At 37.2% G+C, this 17,571-nt stretch overlaps 1 protein-coding gene across 1 annotated transcript in view; it reads right to left on the reverse strand.

Moving 5' to 3' along the window:
* LOC111874261 (protein suppressor of forked) overlaps positions 1-17,571 on the reverse strand; it is a 94,039-nt gene that overhangs the window by 70,296 nt on the left and 6,172 nt on the right. The window contains exons 2-3 of the mRNA XM_023869615.2: positions 14,684-14,875; positions 13,028-13,060 (exon numbers count right to left, since the gene is read on the reverse strand). Coding sequence (XP_023725383.1) covers positions 13,028-13,060; positions 14,684-14,875 — 225 coding nt within the window. The remainder of the gene's footprint in view (positions 1-13,027; positions 13,061-14,683; positions 14,876-17,571) is intronic.

A 17,571-nucleotide genomic window follows, 5' to 3' on the forward strand; every position in this document is an offset into this window, starting at 1 on the left:
CATAGCTCAAGCGGTTAGTCGCTGGCTTCCTACCGCGGCGGTCCGGGTTCGATCCCGGGTCTGGTCAAGTGGGATTTGTGGTGGGCAAAGTGGCGCTGGGGCAGGTTTTCTCCGAGTACTTCGGTTTGCCATGCTAATCAATTCTCTCCCCACCTTACCACCTAAAAGGGAAGGTGGGAGAGAGAAAGCAGACTATATCGAGTATTCAGTATTATGTTGATACAGAAGCGATGCCCATTTTCAATCAGTTCCTGCAAAAAAAAAATGGTCTAGGAAATAAATTATCTACTGAGATAGTTAAAACAAAACTTTATTTGCTTCATTTACAGCAAGTGGAACTCTTACACCAAACGTCAGTAAACTAAACTGTAAAAAGAAGTACCCAGGAGATGTTGCACACATTACAAATAATCATGCTTCATGCTGTTCTAAGTGCTGGTCCGCGGAACCGTGAAATTTCATGAAAAGCTCTAAAGTTTACGAGTTCTTTAATGACATGTCACGTTCTCTTTTTAAACATGTTCTTAATTATTTCACTGAGAACACATCTTTCTACCTTGAAGTATTAGGCTCTTTGCTTTTTCTCATTCAGAATTAATTCTGAAATTACGGATCTTATAGACACGTGGTGCGACTCCTTGGAGGGGGGACCAATCCGTCTCAAGGTGGCTACCTACACGAACAAAGAAAGAAAGCGGACATCCATGTCTCATGTGGAATTCGAACCCACGATTCCAGTGTTTCAGTAGACGAAGGCATTGCTTGCCTTAGACCGAGCGGCGGCCACTGTGAGCAGTAAGAACGCATATACGAAGGATTTTCCACTCCAATTATAAAATACGAAAAACATTCTGTACCCAAGTAGTCTTAAGGCTATACGAGTATATAATTTGGAAGAACTATGCTACCGTTAACACAACAATATTTCAGTTGCTACATTTAGAGCTTTATTACTGCAACATGTTTCGGTCATACATGACCATCATCAGGAAGGAATACGTATAGTTACTGAAATACCGACATGGATGCTTATCGGTGAAGTATAGTTTAACTATACTCCAATCTGAGGCGAAGTTTTTATGTTAATATTGAATTCGACGAGTTGCACCGATTAATAATTATTATATTAATAATCATCTTAAAGAAACAAAAATAACAGCAGCAATAACATTAAGATCTCTCTAGGACTAGCAAGATATGCAACAGGTAATGACAGCGTATGTTCGGAATCTAATTACGTGATTCCCGCGAGGAAGGCTATACAATAGCCGCGCCATAGCTCAAGCGGTTAGTCGCTGGCTTTCAACCGCGGCGGCCCGGGTTCGATCCCAGGTCTGGTCAAGTGGGATGTGGTGGACAAAGTGGCGCTGGGGCAGGTTTTCTCCGAGTACTTCGGTTTCCCTTGCCAAACTTAATTCCACCAATTGCTCCACAATCACCCTCACCTATCATCTGGGGCTGGTACAACAGGCCAGAAGTGGCCGCAGTACAAAGGACTTAGTCCACGCCACTAGCAATAAATACAGTGCGTACAATCAAGTGCGCGCCGCGGCTGTAATTTGCCGTGAGTCATACCACCGCAGAACGGATGCAGTCGCGGGGAGGAGTTGCAACACTCCCCGCGACTGCATCCGTTCTGCGGTGGTATGACTCACGGCAAATTGCAGCCGCGGCGCGCACTTGATTGTACGCACTGTATAAGGCTATATAATTGTGTTGCAGTAGCCGAACCACCTCGGCCCATTGCGTCCGATGCTGCAGCCGCTTCGTGCAGCAGTCGCACGGTTTTAATCAATGACAGCAAAACCGCACCTCAAGAACAGCCCGCATTCGCATTATATTACACTCCTTCTCCAGCATAAAAGTTGTCCGGCCGTAACGCCAGAAAAGCAACTAAATGAATGAAAGACAGCGAAAAGGAGTCTAAGCATTCTTAATCTTGATACTACCTGGAGGAGCCAGTCCACATTTTCTATCTGCTCTTTCCGTACAGAAAAGAGCACTCGGTACAAAATGAAAGTTGTAATGAAGAAGAAATTCCAGTGTCCCTACCAGGAATAAAATTCCGGCCGTTACTTTGCAGTGTCATGAAAGCTATCGCGGCTCGTCATCCTGCCATAATTTACACTAAAATGTAATGTGCAGGCACTGTTAGGTTATTCCTTCCAACATGACAACCATGTAACATAAATATTCATAACAAGTGCTCAAAGTGAGTGCAAAAGAAAGCTTGATGTGAGGAGAAAGGAAGAGATGCAGAATTAATCCTAAAATGTTTAAAGTAGAACTGAATGGTCACTGAAACTTAAAACTGAAGACAAAAAAAAAATGCACTCCATTGGGCTTGCTAGAACTGAAAAATCAAGTTACTATTTGATACCATCTAACATCCATCCACCCTAAACTTTACCTTGATCCCACAACAGTTCCCTTTTGAAATTGGCTCTGTCATGAGACAGAAAGGTGGGCTAACATAAGGCAGTGGACAACTGCTTTGACCCCAGAATTAATTTCACATGAGGGAGCTGTTTAAAAATGGAAAAACTGTGTGATGCACTTTCTTTCATAGTCGCCAAGGTCAGCATACTACCAACTTATTGTCCTTGCAATCAGAAGGCATCTGATCCAAACCTCAACTTCCACAATGGTTTACTTAAAAATTCTCTCCTACTCATGATTCATGATGGCCTCTACTTATCATCTGAAATTCTATAACCTATATAGTAGACCACATATCATTATACAGTCTAAGAATAAATCAGAGTGTGACAGACTTCTTGTAACAAGTACAAGTAAAAAGATGGGATAAAACCAGGGCTTGAGGTGGGGCGGGATATGGCGGGATGGCATCCCGGTTCTTTTCTAAATGGCTTAAAAGCATCCCATTACTTCTTTGGCAGTAAATGCAATGTACAATACCCAGGGCTTGAGGTGGGGCGGAATGAGGCAGGATGGCATCCCGGTTCTATTTTCATTCCACCTCAAGCACTGGATAAAACTGTTTAGTATAGTCGTAGGCAACCGAAAAAGAAGAGGACTAGATCGAGGAACAGTAAAGCGTTACATGTAGCTTTTCAGCCATCATCCTGAAAGATGCAAAATGGCATCCCAATCTCTCTTGCTTACTTCAGATATTGCTCTTAACCAAAATACTTCATGGATGTTTAACCCCATGTTTGAAACAATGGTTATTTAAAAAGCACTGACCCCCTTTTTAGAAATTCCCATCACCTTAAAGTTCATTTATTGCAGAAAATATTTTATCTAGAATGCATTACATGGCAGACTTACATATGACAGACTTTGTTAAGAACTTTACTGGATTATCATACGAGAGCTGTAAGAAAAATTAACCTTTTTACTGTTCGCAAAATAGTACACCACTCAGATGTGTATCAGCCAATAAACATGTGACAGCATGAATCTGGTTATCAACTCCAAATTCCTTCTTTCACTAGTTTATTTCATAACATGGCTTTCAGGGTTATGACACCATGCAGTCTAGTATGTGTGTAACGTTTTGGAAGAACACAAAGCAGCCATCTTCTACCATAAAGCTGGAGAGAGCATGTTCCTCCATATGGTCAGCACCTATCTATCAGACTATACAGTGTCATAATCCAGAAGACCACTTGTAAATAACCAGCACCATGAAAACCTCAAATTTCAGATCTTACCCCTTTGTCTTTAAAAACACTCTGGATATTCCTTTCACCTAACCTCTTCCCCTTACCTCACTCAAGATGTTTTTTTTAAATATAAAATCTATGTCACAGGACTCTTCATATATGGAGTAGCAATTCCATCCACAATGCATCACTCTGCTCCATACAGTGGACTGGCTCTTGCCTGTATCACTTAAAGGACTGAGAGCTTCCAAACAGAACCACATACAGTAAAGTAAGTAAGTAAAGTAAAGGTATCCCCATAACAGGCTGTGAAGGCCCATAGGGTTGTGAGATGTTGAGGTTCCCACATTTTCTAGACAATCAACTCATAGATTGTGGCAAGGTTGTCAGCCCTACGCGCCGGCCACCATTTACCCCAAAGAATATTCCTGGTACTCATTTCTGTTAAGAGGCTAAGTCGACCCCATGGCCATAGTGCAGCTGGGAGAATTAGGTCAATTGTAAAAAATCCAATGACCTCATCAGAACTTGAACCCATGACCTTCTGGCTTGTAGCATAGTGCCTCAACCAACTACGCCACCGCACAGTGCCTGACAAAAAATAACCAGATCAATTCTCTAAACTACATATACAGGATGATTCACAGGTTCCTACAGAAACCCAGACAATACTTCTGAATCACTCTGTAGGCCAAATACATGGCTACAAGGGTACTGTGATTCTAAATTATTGTTGGGGTTTCCAGAAACCCCAATAATTTAGATTCACAGTATATATATATATATATATATATTGTGATGTATAAAGTACCACCACGTAATAAGTTGCCATGTCCTCATGAAATATCCTGATCACGTCAGTCACACAGATCCTCAACTTGGATCACATATTTCTTAAACCACCTAACCTGTACTGAAAGTTATAACAGCTGCAATTTTAATGGGCTGAAGGCTCTTGTAACCACTGGACCAATGAGCTCTAATGCTCAGAGGGGGCAATAACTGGGTGCACTAGCCAGGACCTCCTGACAAGTTACACTAAAGGATGGATTGCTCAACTGTGAATGATCAAGTATAGGCTTAAGCAATGATAATCAAGTAAGGCTGTTAAATTCATAACTTTCGTAATATTCAAATAAGGGAATTAATAAGCTAAATCATTCTAGGCTGAATGGTGAATCAACTCAGTGAATGTCTCTGATGACAGTGAAGTAACTCAAGGATGCAGTGAATTCATGAACTACTATTTATTTATCACAATATAGATTTCAGTATAAAATCTTAACTGTTATCAGACTCTGTCTTGATCCTGTAATCAAGAAACATTTTATGAAGATATTAGCCAAAAGCCAACTTTCCTTAAACCTACCTTCTAAACAAGACAGCTTGGAAGGAAATAAGTAATATCCATAGATCTAGTTACCTTTTGTCATATTCTATAATGCAGTCAATGGCAGAACGTGAGGTTGCAGCAAAAGAGTAGGGACCAGGTTATCACTCACCACATTATACTGTGTTATGGTCTGGAGGTGTGAGCTTCAATTACAGGTGTGAAACAACATTATATACTATGTAAGATTTGAGGCTTTCATGGCGGTGACTATGAAGAAAGCAGTCTTCTGGGATTTGGCACCGTGTATATGTGGTGTTAACCGACGTTCCTCCGAAACGTCGGTTAACACCACATCCCAGAAGACTGCTTTCTTCAACATTATATACTGTTTATACCATGAACAAGCACATCTTAACTCACCAACGCAGCCAGCCACTACATTAGAACATGAGCCTGTTTATTTGTCAGACCTAATGTTTATGGATCTGTAGAAAAATGCTCCATTTCAAGGAAGAAATGTGGAAAGAGGAAATAATACACCATTTATCTATAAATGTTCAATTTATCAGTGTTTGCATTAATGCATTTGAAAAATCAATATGCTTTTCAGTACATACAATGAAGTATCTTCACATGGAAAACATGCCAACTCCTCAGACATGTGTCTCAGAACATGAGCCATTAACATTTTCATCAGTAAGTGAATGGCTGTCAATATGAAGCAGTACCATTTCATCCTTTTTTTTTCTATTATACTGTATGTCTGGTTCAATTAGATACTGTTAATTTAAAATGAATTACATTCATTACATTATATAAATACATGGATATGTGTAATATACATGCACTTACCTTTCTTTGCATTTACTTACTTATGTACTGTCTCTGAACATAGTAACTGTAACTATTTACCTATAATATAAAATTCATTATATTTAATGAATAACTTTTAAGGAACACATCACTTCTATGAAGCAGGGACTTGATGTAATCCAAATAACAATTTTCAATTCAGGAATCCCAAAATCTTTTTGAGAATTAAATACTTCCATAAAACTGAAACTAGCAATTTAAGTTTCAAAAATAATCGTTCATGTTCTGAAAACAATCAATTCTTAATGCAGTTTCAAGTTTTTGACATATCTCTTTAAGAGAAATAACCTCATCTACTGTATACTTCAGAGGCTGGGAATCACCTATAGCATACTGCTGCCTAAGAGAATTGTATGCAGGTAATCAACCTGTAAAAAAAAAGAAAAAGAAGAAATTAGATCATTGCAAATATTTTATATTGTGGCATATTATATGAATTTACCATAAGAATAACGAAACAGTAAGCACTTGCCTGAACAGGTCAAATCTTCTTTCTTGTAATGGTACAAAGCTTCATGATGTTATTTCAAATCATTAAACACAATAACAAACACTTCACAGTCATGTGTAGTCACCAAGCACTCGAAATCACAATTCAAATTTCAATGGTATACAGACACAGAAGCAATTTACTGCCACAAAATTATATTTCTCTATGCCGGTTCATTCCGACGCCACTGAGAGTCTAACACACGTAATTTGATTACGAGTAATTCTTCCTTAAAACTTTGACACAGAAACCGCTTTAATTCCCTACTGCGCCAGAAATATGCCAAAACTGTGATTGGAAAAGTACCTCAGCTCTCTATATAAATTCCATTTTGTACAATGCCATAACCCAATTGCATATTATTAATCTAAGGCCTACATTCTTGAGTTTGGAAACAAGACATCTTGTTAACAGCAAAATAAGTCATAATAATTCGTATTTCAAGTAACCAGACTGAAGTTATCAAATTCTGTCCCATTCATGGGAATTTTGAACCTTACACAAATCAAGTGTCTTGATAAAAATATCCTCTTCACATATTGTTTAAAGACAGATGTGGCCACAGCAGATTTCTTCTTTGCAAATGTGGCCACTGCATATTTTTGGTAAATACCTGGTCTAAAGACAGGCAGCCAACTGATTATGAGATTTAGAATTTCCAAACATGAGGCCTTTCCTTTCACCACTGGCAGTATTTCCAATCTCTATTGCATACTACAATACATGTCAAGCATCTCTCTTTGTTATGTGGAACCTGAGATCAAGAATTTGAACATTTAATGGTTTTCTGAAGGAACAAATATATAATGCCTATAATCAGAAGTAAGTAAATTCTTCAATAAGGCATAAGAAAATATAACAGGTGCGACATAAGAAAGACTAATGACAAACAAACTCTGCTCATAATTTCCTATTTCAAAACAAAGCACATTTCCGCATACACCTTAATACAAGATACGTGTAATATAAAACGTCAATACATTTATGTACCACTGTTGGAATAAGTCATGTATGTCTGACTTTCTGCAGCCCTTACCTACATATTCTGAATTAAAAACTTTATTACATCCAATGGATACATAATGAACACATATAGTAAGGCTTTCTAGCGTGGGATCTGATAATAAATGATCCCTTGTCTGAATACAAGTAAATCAACACTTTTGAGACAGGATATGATGAAATTAGCCACAACAATCACAGTCCACAATGCAGCAAGTTCTATGTCTTGCTATATTATCCATGAACAAACTTAGGTCACGTTCATACAAAATTCTTTCCAAGTTCTAAAAAATATAATCTACAACAAGTAAGGGATTGTATTTCCACAGGATCTTGCTTAGAATGTAGCTTCAAACAGAAATATAACCACAAAGCCTTAATTACCAACAATGACCCTTAGCTGATGAAGGCTTTGTAGAACACCTGCTAAAATACCTATCAGATTAAACCAAGCATTTTCAGAAACACAGTTAATTAAAATGCGAACTTTCTATCTTGGAAGAAGAAATTCCAAAATAAACAAAATCAATAACAGCTACAAGGTAGAAAAAAACTGCTTCTCAACATTTTCTTCTTATATTGGAATCATAAGTCTCCCATATTACTAAAATTCTATGAACCAGCCTGGAAATTGCAGTAAAACAGGCCCGGCAGCAACAGAGTAGATGTTATGGCTGCCACAAGAATAATAATTTCTTCCAAAGGTCATTCCATAAAAATCAGTATCATTACTACGCTATACTGAACAGAATATGTGAAGTTATTTGGACATTATTAAAGAGAAGTCATATTTTGTCATAATGACTTAACAGTATGTGACACTTCAGGATATCCCATCTCTAATAGTACACATGGGGACACACATCCACACACCCAAACACAAACTGACAAACCATGAGACAAAACTAATGCCATAAATGTCAACTTGTAAACACCAATGCCAATGTATACTGCAGACAAAGCAAAATGTGTCATAAAGCCAAAAGTTAAATCCATAACATTATTTTTGGAAGTCTTGTCTGTTCCTTATACACAAGAAAATCAAACTGAATTCTGAACATATACAGAGCTATAAGGCTCCAATACCTTCCAAGCCCTCTGAATAGTACGGGAAAGCAATACCTAAATTACAAATCTCCAGACAGTGTTTCAGTACTGTGAAGCTATACCTACATTATATATCTCTAGACAGTATTTTTATGTCTGTTTAATCATTTTTCCAACAGCCATTACCTTTGTGTTTATCAGGGAAAATAACATCCACTCTAGATTCCATGCATTGGAAATATGCTACACCGATATACTTTCCTCCAGGAAATCATTATCCAAGTTATGCAATCTGTCCAATACGTATGCAATTTGCCAATATCTAGGTTTGCTAACAGCAAACAAAAAGTTAAAGCTGAAAGTCATCCAATATTTTCCCTGCATGATTTTTTTGCTTACCTGAAACTATTCATAAAATCACATAATTTTTCTGAAAGAATACATCTAACTATATATACCTATACAATGTCAGTATACAGGGAAATATTCTGGGTTAGAATATTTTTTTAGCATTTTGCTTTCCAACAAACTCTAAGACAAACTACTATAACTGTGCAAGTAAATATTAACTATGTAACAGAGACCGCAACAGTTAAGCTGGGCTTAAATAAGTGTCTTATGGTTTGACAAATACACAGCCATACACAAGCACTCCTGGTGATTTCCATTCTTTGAAAGGAAGGTTAAAAAGGCTTCAAAACCCAGGAAGTGGCCTTCTAATGAATTCCTCGAATAATAAATACACAACCTCATACCCACAACCAGTAAAACTACCATCACATCTTGAAATAATTCCAATATTCACAAAAGATAATGCGTCTGAGGTGAAAAACTGAGTTCTTCTATTCTGAATAACTCATTATTTAAAATTACCATTCTATTCCCTTCAGCAAATTTGCAGAACTGTAATAAATTTGATGAACAACCACAAACTTCTGAATCATTTGTCTTTCTGTCTCCTGCCCAAAAATGTATAAACTATAATTTTACCTACTGTCGCTTACATTTAGGGAGAAAACCGAATAAACATGTTGAAGAACAGAGTGCTGAGGAGAATATTAGGCCCTAAGAAAAGGGACACAACAGGAGACTAAGGAAATTGCATAAAAAGGACCTTCATAAATTACAAATTTTGTACACATCACCAAATACTAGAACAAACAAACCCAAAAAGATAATGTGGGAAGAGTATATAGAACTGATGAGAAATGCGTGCATATCCCTGATCAGAAAACTTAAAGGTATGAGAACACTTGTCAAATCTACGCAGAGAAGGGAGGATAATGTTAAAATAGGCACTGAAGTTACAGGGAGGACATGGCTTTCAAACTTCAGATAGTAATCAGCAGACATGCACTTGTGAACACAGTAATGAACCTTTGGGTCCTATAAAAAGCAGGGAGTTTCCTGACTGAGAACTATTAGCTTCTCATGCAGGAATCTACACTATAAAAAAAGATAAAGTTGTCCCTGTTCTTAATTAATTAATCACTATGCAAGGCAGATGTATCGGGGTGTGGAGATATAGCTTCACCATTCTTGACCTCAATACTGGACAGAGGTGAGTGGTCAGCTTCATGCCCCAGCCACTTTAACCCCACTGGATAGGAGGCTGGGTGGGCAACAGATCTGATCTGGACACTGTGGAGAAAAGAAAAGTCTTGCTCCTGACGCGAATCAAACCCCAGCCACCTAGCCCATAGCCTAACACTATACCGATTGTGCTATCCTGACTCTGGAACCTATGCTACTGAGTTTGAGCATTCAGTGTACTTGCCATGAACATATCAAAAGGGACAATTATTTTCATTTGCATTCTGAACAGACATCTCTTTCTGGATTAGTTTAGTGCCAGGTGAATTTTCACATAATAAAATAATTTAAAACATATATTAGATTGACACCATCATTTGTAGGGGTAAGTAATGTGCATATTAAACACTGACTTGAAAATTCACCAAAAACCACACAAGGATTAATTTGCCTGATCACATTAAGGATGCTGGACTGCTTATTCTATATGTGTTAAAAATATGGGCCAAGGACACAGATGTGCTTCAGTCCAAGAAAATTTACGGAAAATATTTTCAAACATTATGTGCTCTTTGCTAGTTACTTATTTTTATTTCCCTGTTTTCATGTTGTGTACACCACAAACCACCAGGCCCTTTCTTGAAATTAAAAGACATGGTAAATCATGATACGACACATTATCTAATGAGTGCAAAAATAATGTAATGATAATCCATATTCATAATGCATCTTTCACTTCATTATGGCTAAACAAGCATCTTCAAATGTTTACTGATTACAACAAATATATGTAAGGTACAATTCTGGCCTTCATAATGAACCCCCTAAATCAAAATCCCTTTATACAGTCCATCTTTTCTCCTCTAAATTTTCCTTGCAGAAACTCGGAACTTAAAATGGATTACAAATTGTGATTCTGCATTCTCCTTCTACTGTTTCAACATGGATGCATCACACCTCATGTAGACACCTTACAATAGAAAAGGGCCGTGCCACAGCTCAAACGGTTAGTTGTTGGCTTCCCACCGCAGCGGCCCAGGTTCGATCCTGGGTCTGGTCAAGTGGGATCTGTGGTGGACAAAGTGGGGCTGGGGTAGGTTTTCTCAGAGTACTTCAGTTTCCCCTGCCAATCTTCATTCTACCAATTGCTCCACAATCACCCTCACCTATCAGCTGGGGCTGGTACAATAGGCCAGAAGTGGCCACAGTACAAGAGACCTGGTCCCACCCCACTAGCAATAAAAAAAAATACAATAGAAAAGTGCTGTATTTTCAATAAGGTTGATTAGCATGGCGCTCCTATGGGCCATCAATTACAGGTAGCATAGCTTAATATCAACATCAACATTCATGAAATCTTTAGCATATGTTTGTCTGTAAATAATGCTATCATTCACGGCCTTACAATGAAGAAACTAATATAAAAGCCCATCTATAATAAGTTAACACAGAAGAAGGAACAATGTGTGTGTTATTTCTGTTAATTTGTTTTCATTATAACATACTTTCTTTCACCTGCTATTTTGACTTTAACATAGAAATTGAGCTAATGTTGGATGAAGAAAGCCACCCTGCACAAACAGTGGCTGGAAAGTAATTCCTACCTTGAAGTAAATTTATGTACTACATGATTTTTTAAGAGGCATTTAATACATTTCTAGTGTTAAGCATAGAAACGTAAGTTTTAGTATTTATACTTTAATGTTTATACTACAAACACCAATATTTTAAATAACTGGCAGCCATCCTTGTATGTATAACAGATCCATTTGTATGTATGAAAGATCCATTTGAATGTATCTGTAGTTGAATGAATGTATAAGGGGTGGGCCTTCTTGGCCCTTGCACCGTGACCACAGTGATCTATTGTGCCTATCTGTAGTTGGTAAGGAGTTGTTTCCTTAGAAAGTAGATGGAAAATAAAACAGAATTGTATCTCACAATTCTGTCCAATGTGTCTAAGTTTCCAAAATACACACACATGAAATTTTCTGTTGTATGGTTACAGTACAGTTACCCTATTCGGTACTGAGGCTTGGTAGTTGTGGTTTCACAATTTGGTAATCCTGGGCTAAATACTACATGGTTTATTTTTTTTTATGCTTTGTAACCAGTAAAGTTCCACAAATTATCATAAATCACATATATAAATTTGTTCTATGTGTAATATTTTCATACAGTACACTGACTGACGAGTGAGATATATAAATGTATTTAATACAATTTTGTGCCATGTATCTCAATGCAACTGACAGGAGCTTTCATGATTGGTGAATAAATGACACTAATGACTACATAAAAAATCTCATTCAAAGAAAGCCATTAAAAAATCATGTCCCGTTTGGAACTTCTGACAAAAAATAGATCACTTACTGCATTGATATTATCAGGGAAAAGAATTGAGTGGCAGAATTTATAGGCTCGAAGGAACTCATGAACCTTTAGCAAGCAAACTTTTTTAAAAGAAGTGAGAATAGATCAGTACTGCAAAATGGAGTTACACATATTGGATTAGTATTTCTAATCCAAATTAATACGGTAATCCAACCCCCTGAAAAAACAGGTAATGTATTTATATAGTATTAGAATACTGTACATATACAGCAATTTCAGAGTCCCTTTACACCATCATTCATTCATACATATCCTATGCAACCTGATGACAGATGTATTAACCCAGTATACTGGAATTTCCCACAGATGAATGGCTACCAGAAAAACAAATATGGTCACAATATAATCTAGTAACTTTCTAATGACAATGTAATTGTCTACATCACCAACTGATGATTACCCATGTTCAATAAAAGAGAATATGAATCACTTCCTTTCTCAATCCCATTTAGTTCACAACTATTCATTTATTTTAATTATGTTGTTCTAGTTTTTAGCTTTGAATACATTTATAGCGCTTGCCTGTTTAGGCTATTTCCCGCTGGCAAGTACTCCAATATGTAAACTGAACTGTTGTTGGGTTTTTCTTTTCTTTTTTCACAGAAAGCCACCTCCCAGGTCGTGTCAACACAATGTGAACAGAATGAAAATAGCATGTCTTAAAATAGGCAGGAATTTTATTTACCATTATAGTAATAGAAAGACCTATTGCTAATGTAGACATACCTTTTCAACTTTTTCAAAATTTCTTGCCTTCATCTGTAACAACAAGAGAACACAAGCATGACATATCAAGAAAACCAATCAAAGAATTTATATAAGCTTTTCCACATTCACACCTAATTAAAATTATAAATAAAAGTTTAATCAACAGAACAAAACTGTCAGTTATTCATACTGTGTAAATATGTACTGACTTTTAATTGTTATATTATCAGATATGTACAGCAGTCATCTAAGAAAACTGGAATTAATGGGGGGAATTTGAAACAGCTTTAATTCTAAATAGGTAATAATACACAATGGTTGAAAATATAATTACTAATTATGCAGTTTAACTACCCATGCTAGTCTTGATTTCTAGAGTTTCTTTGAGTCACACAAAATGTATACTGTGCAGAGAGGTGAAGGAATTACCACACCTAATTCATTATTTTACACCATTTGCTGTAAAACCTAAGTACTGCCAATATTTTCTCAGTGACTGAAAACAGTCAGAAAGTATATGGAATAAGTACGGCAGTGGACATCAAAATTACTCAGCAATGCTCTATTTTTTACACGAGAAGAACAATATCATCTCCAAAGTGTAATTCCATGTCAAAACACAGCTGTATGCCAAACATTTTATGATCATCTCTGGTTCTTATAATATTTGGCAATCTTGTTGGGACAAACAGATTTATATATATGGAAATTTACCTTTCTGTGTCTATTAATTTCAAAGAAGCATCATTCTAAAATTTTAAGTTCTCTTTAAAATTTCCTTGATCTTGAATCATAAATATGTTTACAGCTCTTGCTCTAAAGTGTTTAAAAAAGTTAAGTCTTGCACCACTACACACATCTTCCTACAGAGTGTCATAATCTAAAAGACTTCAAATGGAACGTGACTGTCATACTGCCACTCATGGCTTCCTGGGTCACTCTGAGTTTTTTTTTTTTACATTTAACCTTAATTTATGAAACAATAACAAGGCCTAGTTTATTTCAATTTTTTTATAGCATAACAGGTCCTGAAACTATACCCCCTAGACGCAAGACAGATTCATTACATGTGCGCCAACACACTCAAATCTGAGAAAAAGTGAGTTTATTCATTATCATTTGCAATTTATTTAACAATAAATTTATTACAAGCACAAAAGGCCCAGCTACAAAGATCAAACAACCTGTATATAGGAAGACATGGCATATGTCTCAGGTTTAAGAACTCTGGGCAGCTTTATTTTTTAAAATATTAATACTCAATGAATGTTGTAAATACCAGGCTAATGACATTCTTCACAGCCCAGACATCCCCCAGGCATCCATTCTGCTACCCTACAATTCTCTCATTAGCATTAGTAAATAAAGGACTCTTCACAGTGGTTTCCCTTCATGGACATAAACCAAGACTCACATTCAGGAATTACTGCATTACATTCATTCATTTTCATTCATTTATTTATTTTCCATGTATCCAGGTATAGGTACAACCCAGGATATGGAAACAGACAATTTTACAATGTTTATACAAAATTATGTAAGTCTCATGCTGGTTCCCATCTTGGAATTGGCTTCCCTGTTTAAAGTCTGTGTCACCCCTCTGTTCCTCCAGGTAAAGGCCAAGACAGCTAACTGCCTCAAAGACTGGAAATTAATAACATGTAACTGACATACCTCCTGCTCAATATAGATCTTCCAGTACCTTCCTGCACTGGGAAAGGTTAACACCAGCTTCTCAAAAAAAGGTCGCATCTCTCCAATCCACTTGCCCTGAGCCTCTCGGATCAAGAGACTCCAAGCCTCTAGATCGTATGGACTATCATCTATTTGCTTTTGAGCTTTCTGAAGTTTGTCGTTGCCCCAGTCCTGAAAAAGAAGCATTTTCAAGGCCTTATGATTGGATTATGTCACTATTTCCATAATACAGGGTATTTCTTCAGCAGTAAATGTGCAGGCACTGTAGTTATGGAACTTGAATGTTCATAATCACAAAAGTCTGCCAGCAGGTCCAATCCTTAGCTAGTTCAGTCAATTCTCATATTACATACATGGTGGTAACATCCTTCCACAGGTTTGAAGTACATTACACTTCAAAATAAATACAAGAAAAACAACAGTAATAACTACAGCAAATTATATCACTAATAAAATGTGACATGTGACAAGAAGTTTAATTACAACTAACAACTCTCACTTGAGATGCTGAAACTAATTATTTGTATACAGGGTGTTTCATTTTAAAGATTAGATCCAGCTCTAGTAAAATGTTTTGGTCAAGAGGAAGTATCCTGATGTTCATCAAAAAAAAAATTATCTCTACAACTCTGAACCTATTTTTGTCTTGTTAACATATCATCTAAATGTGGCTATGCTAAACTTAGGATGATGATAACCACAACATCTTCCAAACTGCTTCATATTAATAAAAAGTAAACAGCTGAACTGCAAATCATCACTTTGAAAATTACTATCAATGCTACTGTCATTACGATGCAGTGTCCCCTCTGTGTTTCAAAGCAACCGTTCATTCTAGTGTTTCGTGATGATCAAGCTGTAATAACAGATGTGTGAAATTTTGGCATCTCAGTATTCCATTGGTTCCCAACCATGTCAGAACAGGTATCAGAATGTGGGATCCTCAACAAGTAGGATCAGGCATTTTTCCTTTTTATACTTTTATAGCGCAGTTGGTATAGTGACTAGCTATGGGCTGGACGACCTAGGGTTCAGAGTTCAGGTTCCAGTAGGGTCAAGAATTTTCTCTTCTCCATGTTGTTCAGACCAGTTCTGGGGTCCACCCTACCTCCTATCCAATGGATACTGGGAAATCTTTCCCTGGGGGTAAAGTGGCCAGGGCGTGAAGCTGACCACTCATCACCGGCTAGTGTTGAGGTCACGAAAATGTGGATCTATATTACCACTCCCCCAAATGCCTTCATGATGTAATGCTTAATTAGTTAAGCAAAGGGACAACTTTACCTTACTTCTAGAGTACCAGAAAGTTGCACCATGAAAGCTGGAAAGTCAAGATTGCACTGTTCTTCCTGGATAGCAGAAGGAAACATGAAGCGGACAGATAAGAGTGTGTTCAAGTGCCACACATTCACATAAAACATTCATTATCTAAAACCTTCTACTATTCTTCCTGGGACAGTAAAACAAGGAAATGTGAAGTAGAGAGATAGTGCTGCACATTCATGTAAAAGATTCAATATCTATATCTTCAGCAGAATAACTACAATGTTAACCAACTGAAACCTACCCATAGTATACAGTATATAGTATATACTGTGACGGATTACTCCTTTTTAGTAATATACTTCACCCAATTTATATATATATATATATATATATATATATATTTANGAAATGCATACATTATCACGCAATATAAGATGCCATGGACTATACATTAAGTAGCAGATGACGCAATGTAGCATGATGTCATATGTAAATTTATAGTCCAGGGGCTCCCCTTTCTGTTTGTAATGCATGATACAAGCCCCAAGAACTTACAGCCAGGCACTTCACAGAGGTACTTCCCAATATATGACCAATCAACACGCCTGTTACTGTATGATGTCATGCCTGGCAGCAGTAGGGTGGTAACGCAATTCTTTGTTCAAAGACAGACAATGCTTAACTCTTAAACCGTTAAGATGTGTGATCACGTAGTAGAAGGAACAAAGGACTACATATAGTCCTAAATACAAACATAATAATGATGTAATTAATCAATGTTAAAGTGTATGTGTTGTGAAGTGGTCGCAAGTTTTGTTTGACCGCCTTCGTTGAAGCCAGGGCCCACTTAATGGCCCAGGTGATACTCTCATGTTCCCGAATGGGTGGAGCCCAAACAACTACAAAGGTGAGCTACGTCATCGACTGCTTCCTAGGAGTCGCTAAAAAGGCGACTCACCATGACCAGCTGCGTCCACCTTGACCTCTCACAGTAAGCAGCTGCGGCCAACTTTACCGGATCTGTGGTGACAAAGTGCCTACAAAAGCTTTCCAGCCACAATACAGTGTATAACATGATGGCAAATCCACTCAGTTTACATGGAAAATTTATGCTAAGAACATGAAAGAATAATCGTAACTAAAAACCAGACCTGAAGATGGCACACATGTGCCAAAACATGTAATCCTAAACAGCAAACCCCATCTGCTAAAACAGTGTTGTGTTGACAAAAATATATATCTATAGTGATTTACACAACGGATGCAACAGAATATGAACAATTAGAATTCAAGTATTTTTATCAAGGTTTCTGAAATGATGGGCTGGACATAAAATTTAGCTAGTGGAAACAATAAATGTAGAACTTCGGTCAGAACACCTCTCGGACAAGCAGTCACTTCAAGAAAGACACGAAGACAATACTAAAACAAATCTAGGTGACGTTGTGAATTAAACTGGGCTGCCTCAGTCTCTGATATTAAGGGTGTTAGGAGGTTCTATTACCAGAGGACTAGCTAGTTTCTAGAATGAAAACTAACCTTATATGGAAAATGAATATGTGAGTACTCTGTGAAGCACTTGCAGAATTTAGGGAAAAAAA

This window comes from Cryptotermes secundus, unplaced genomic scaffold (genome assembly GCF_002891405.2).
Source record: "Cryptotermes secundus unplaced genomic scaffold, Csec_1.0 scaffold1362, whole genome shotgun sequence".
Lineage (NCBI taxonomy): Eukaryota > Metazoa > Arthropoda > Insecta > Blattodea > Kalotermitidae > Cryptotermes > Cryptotermes secundus.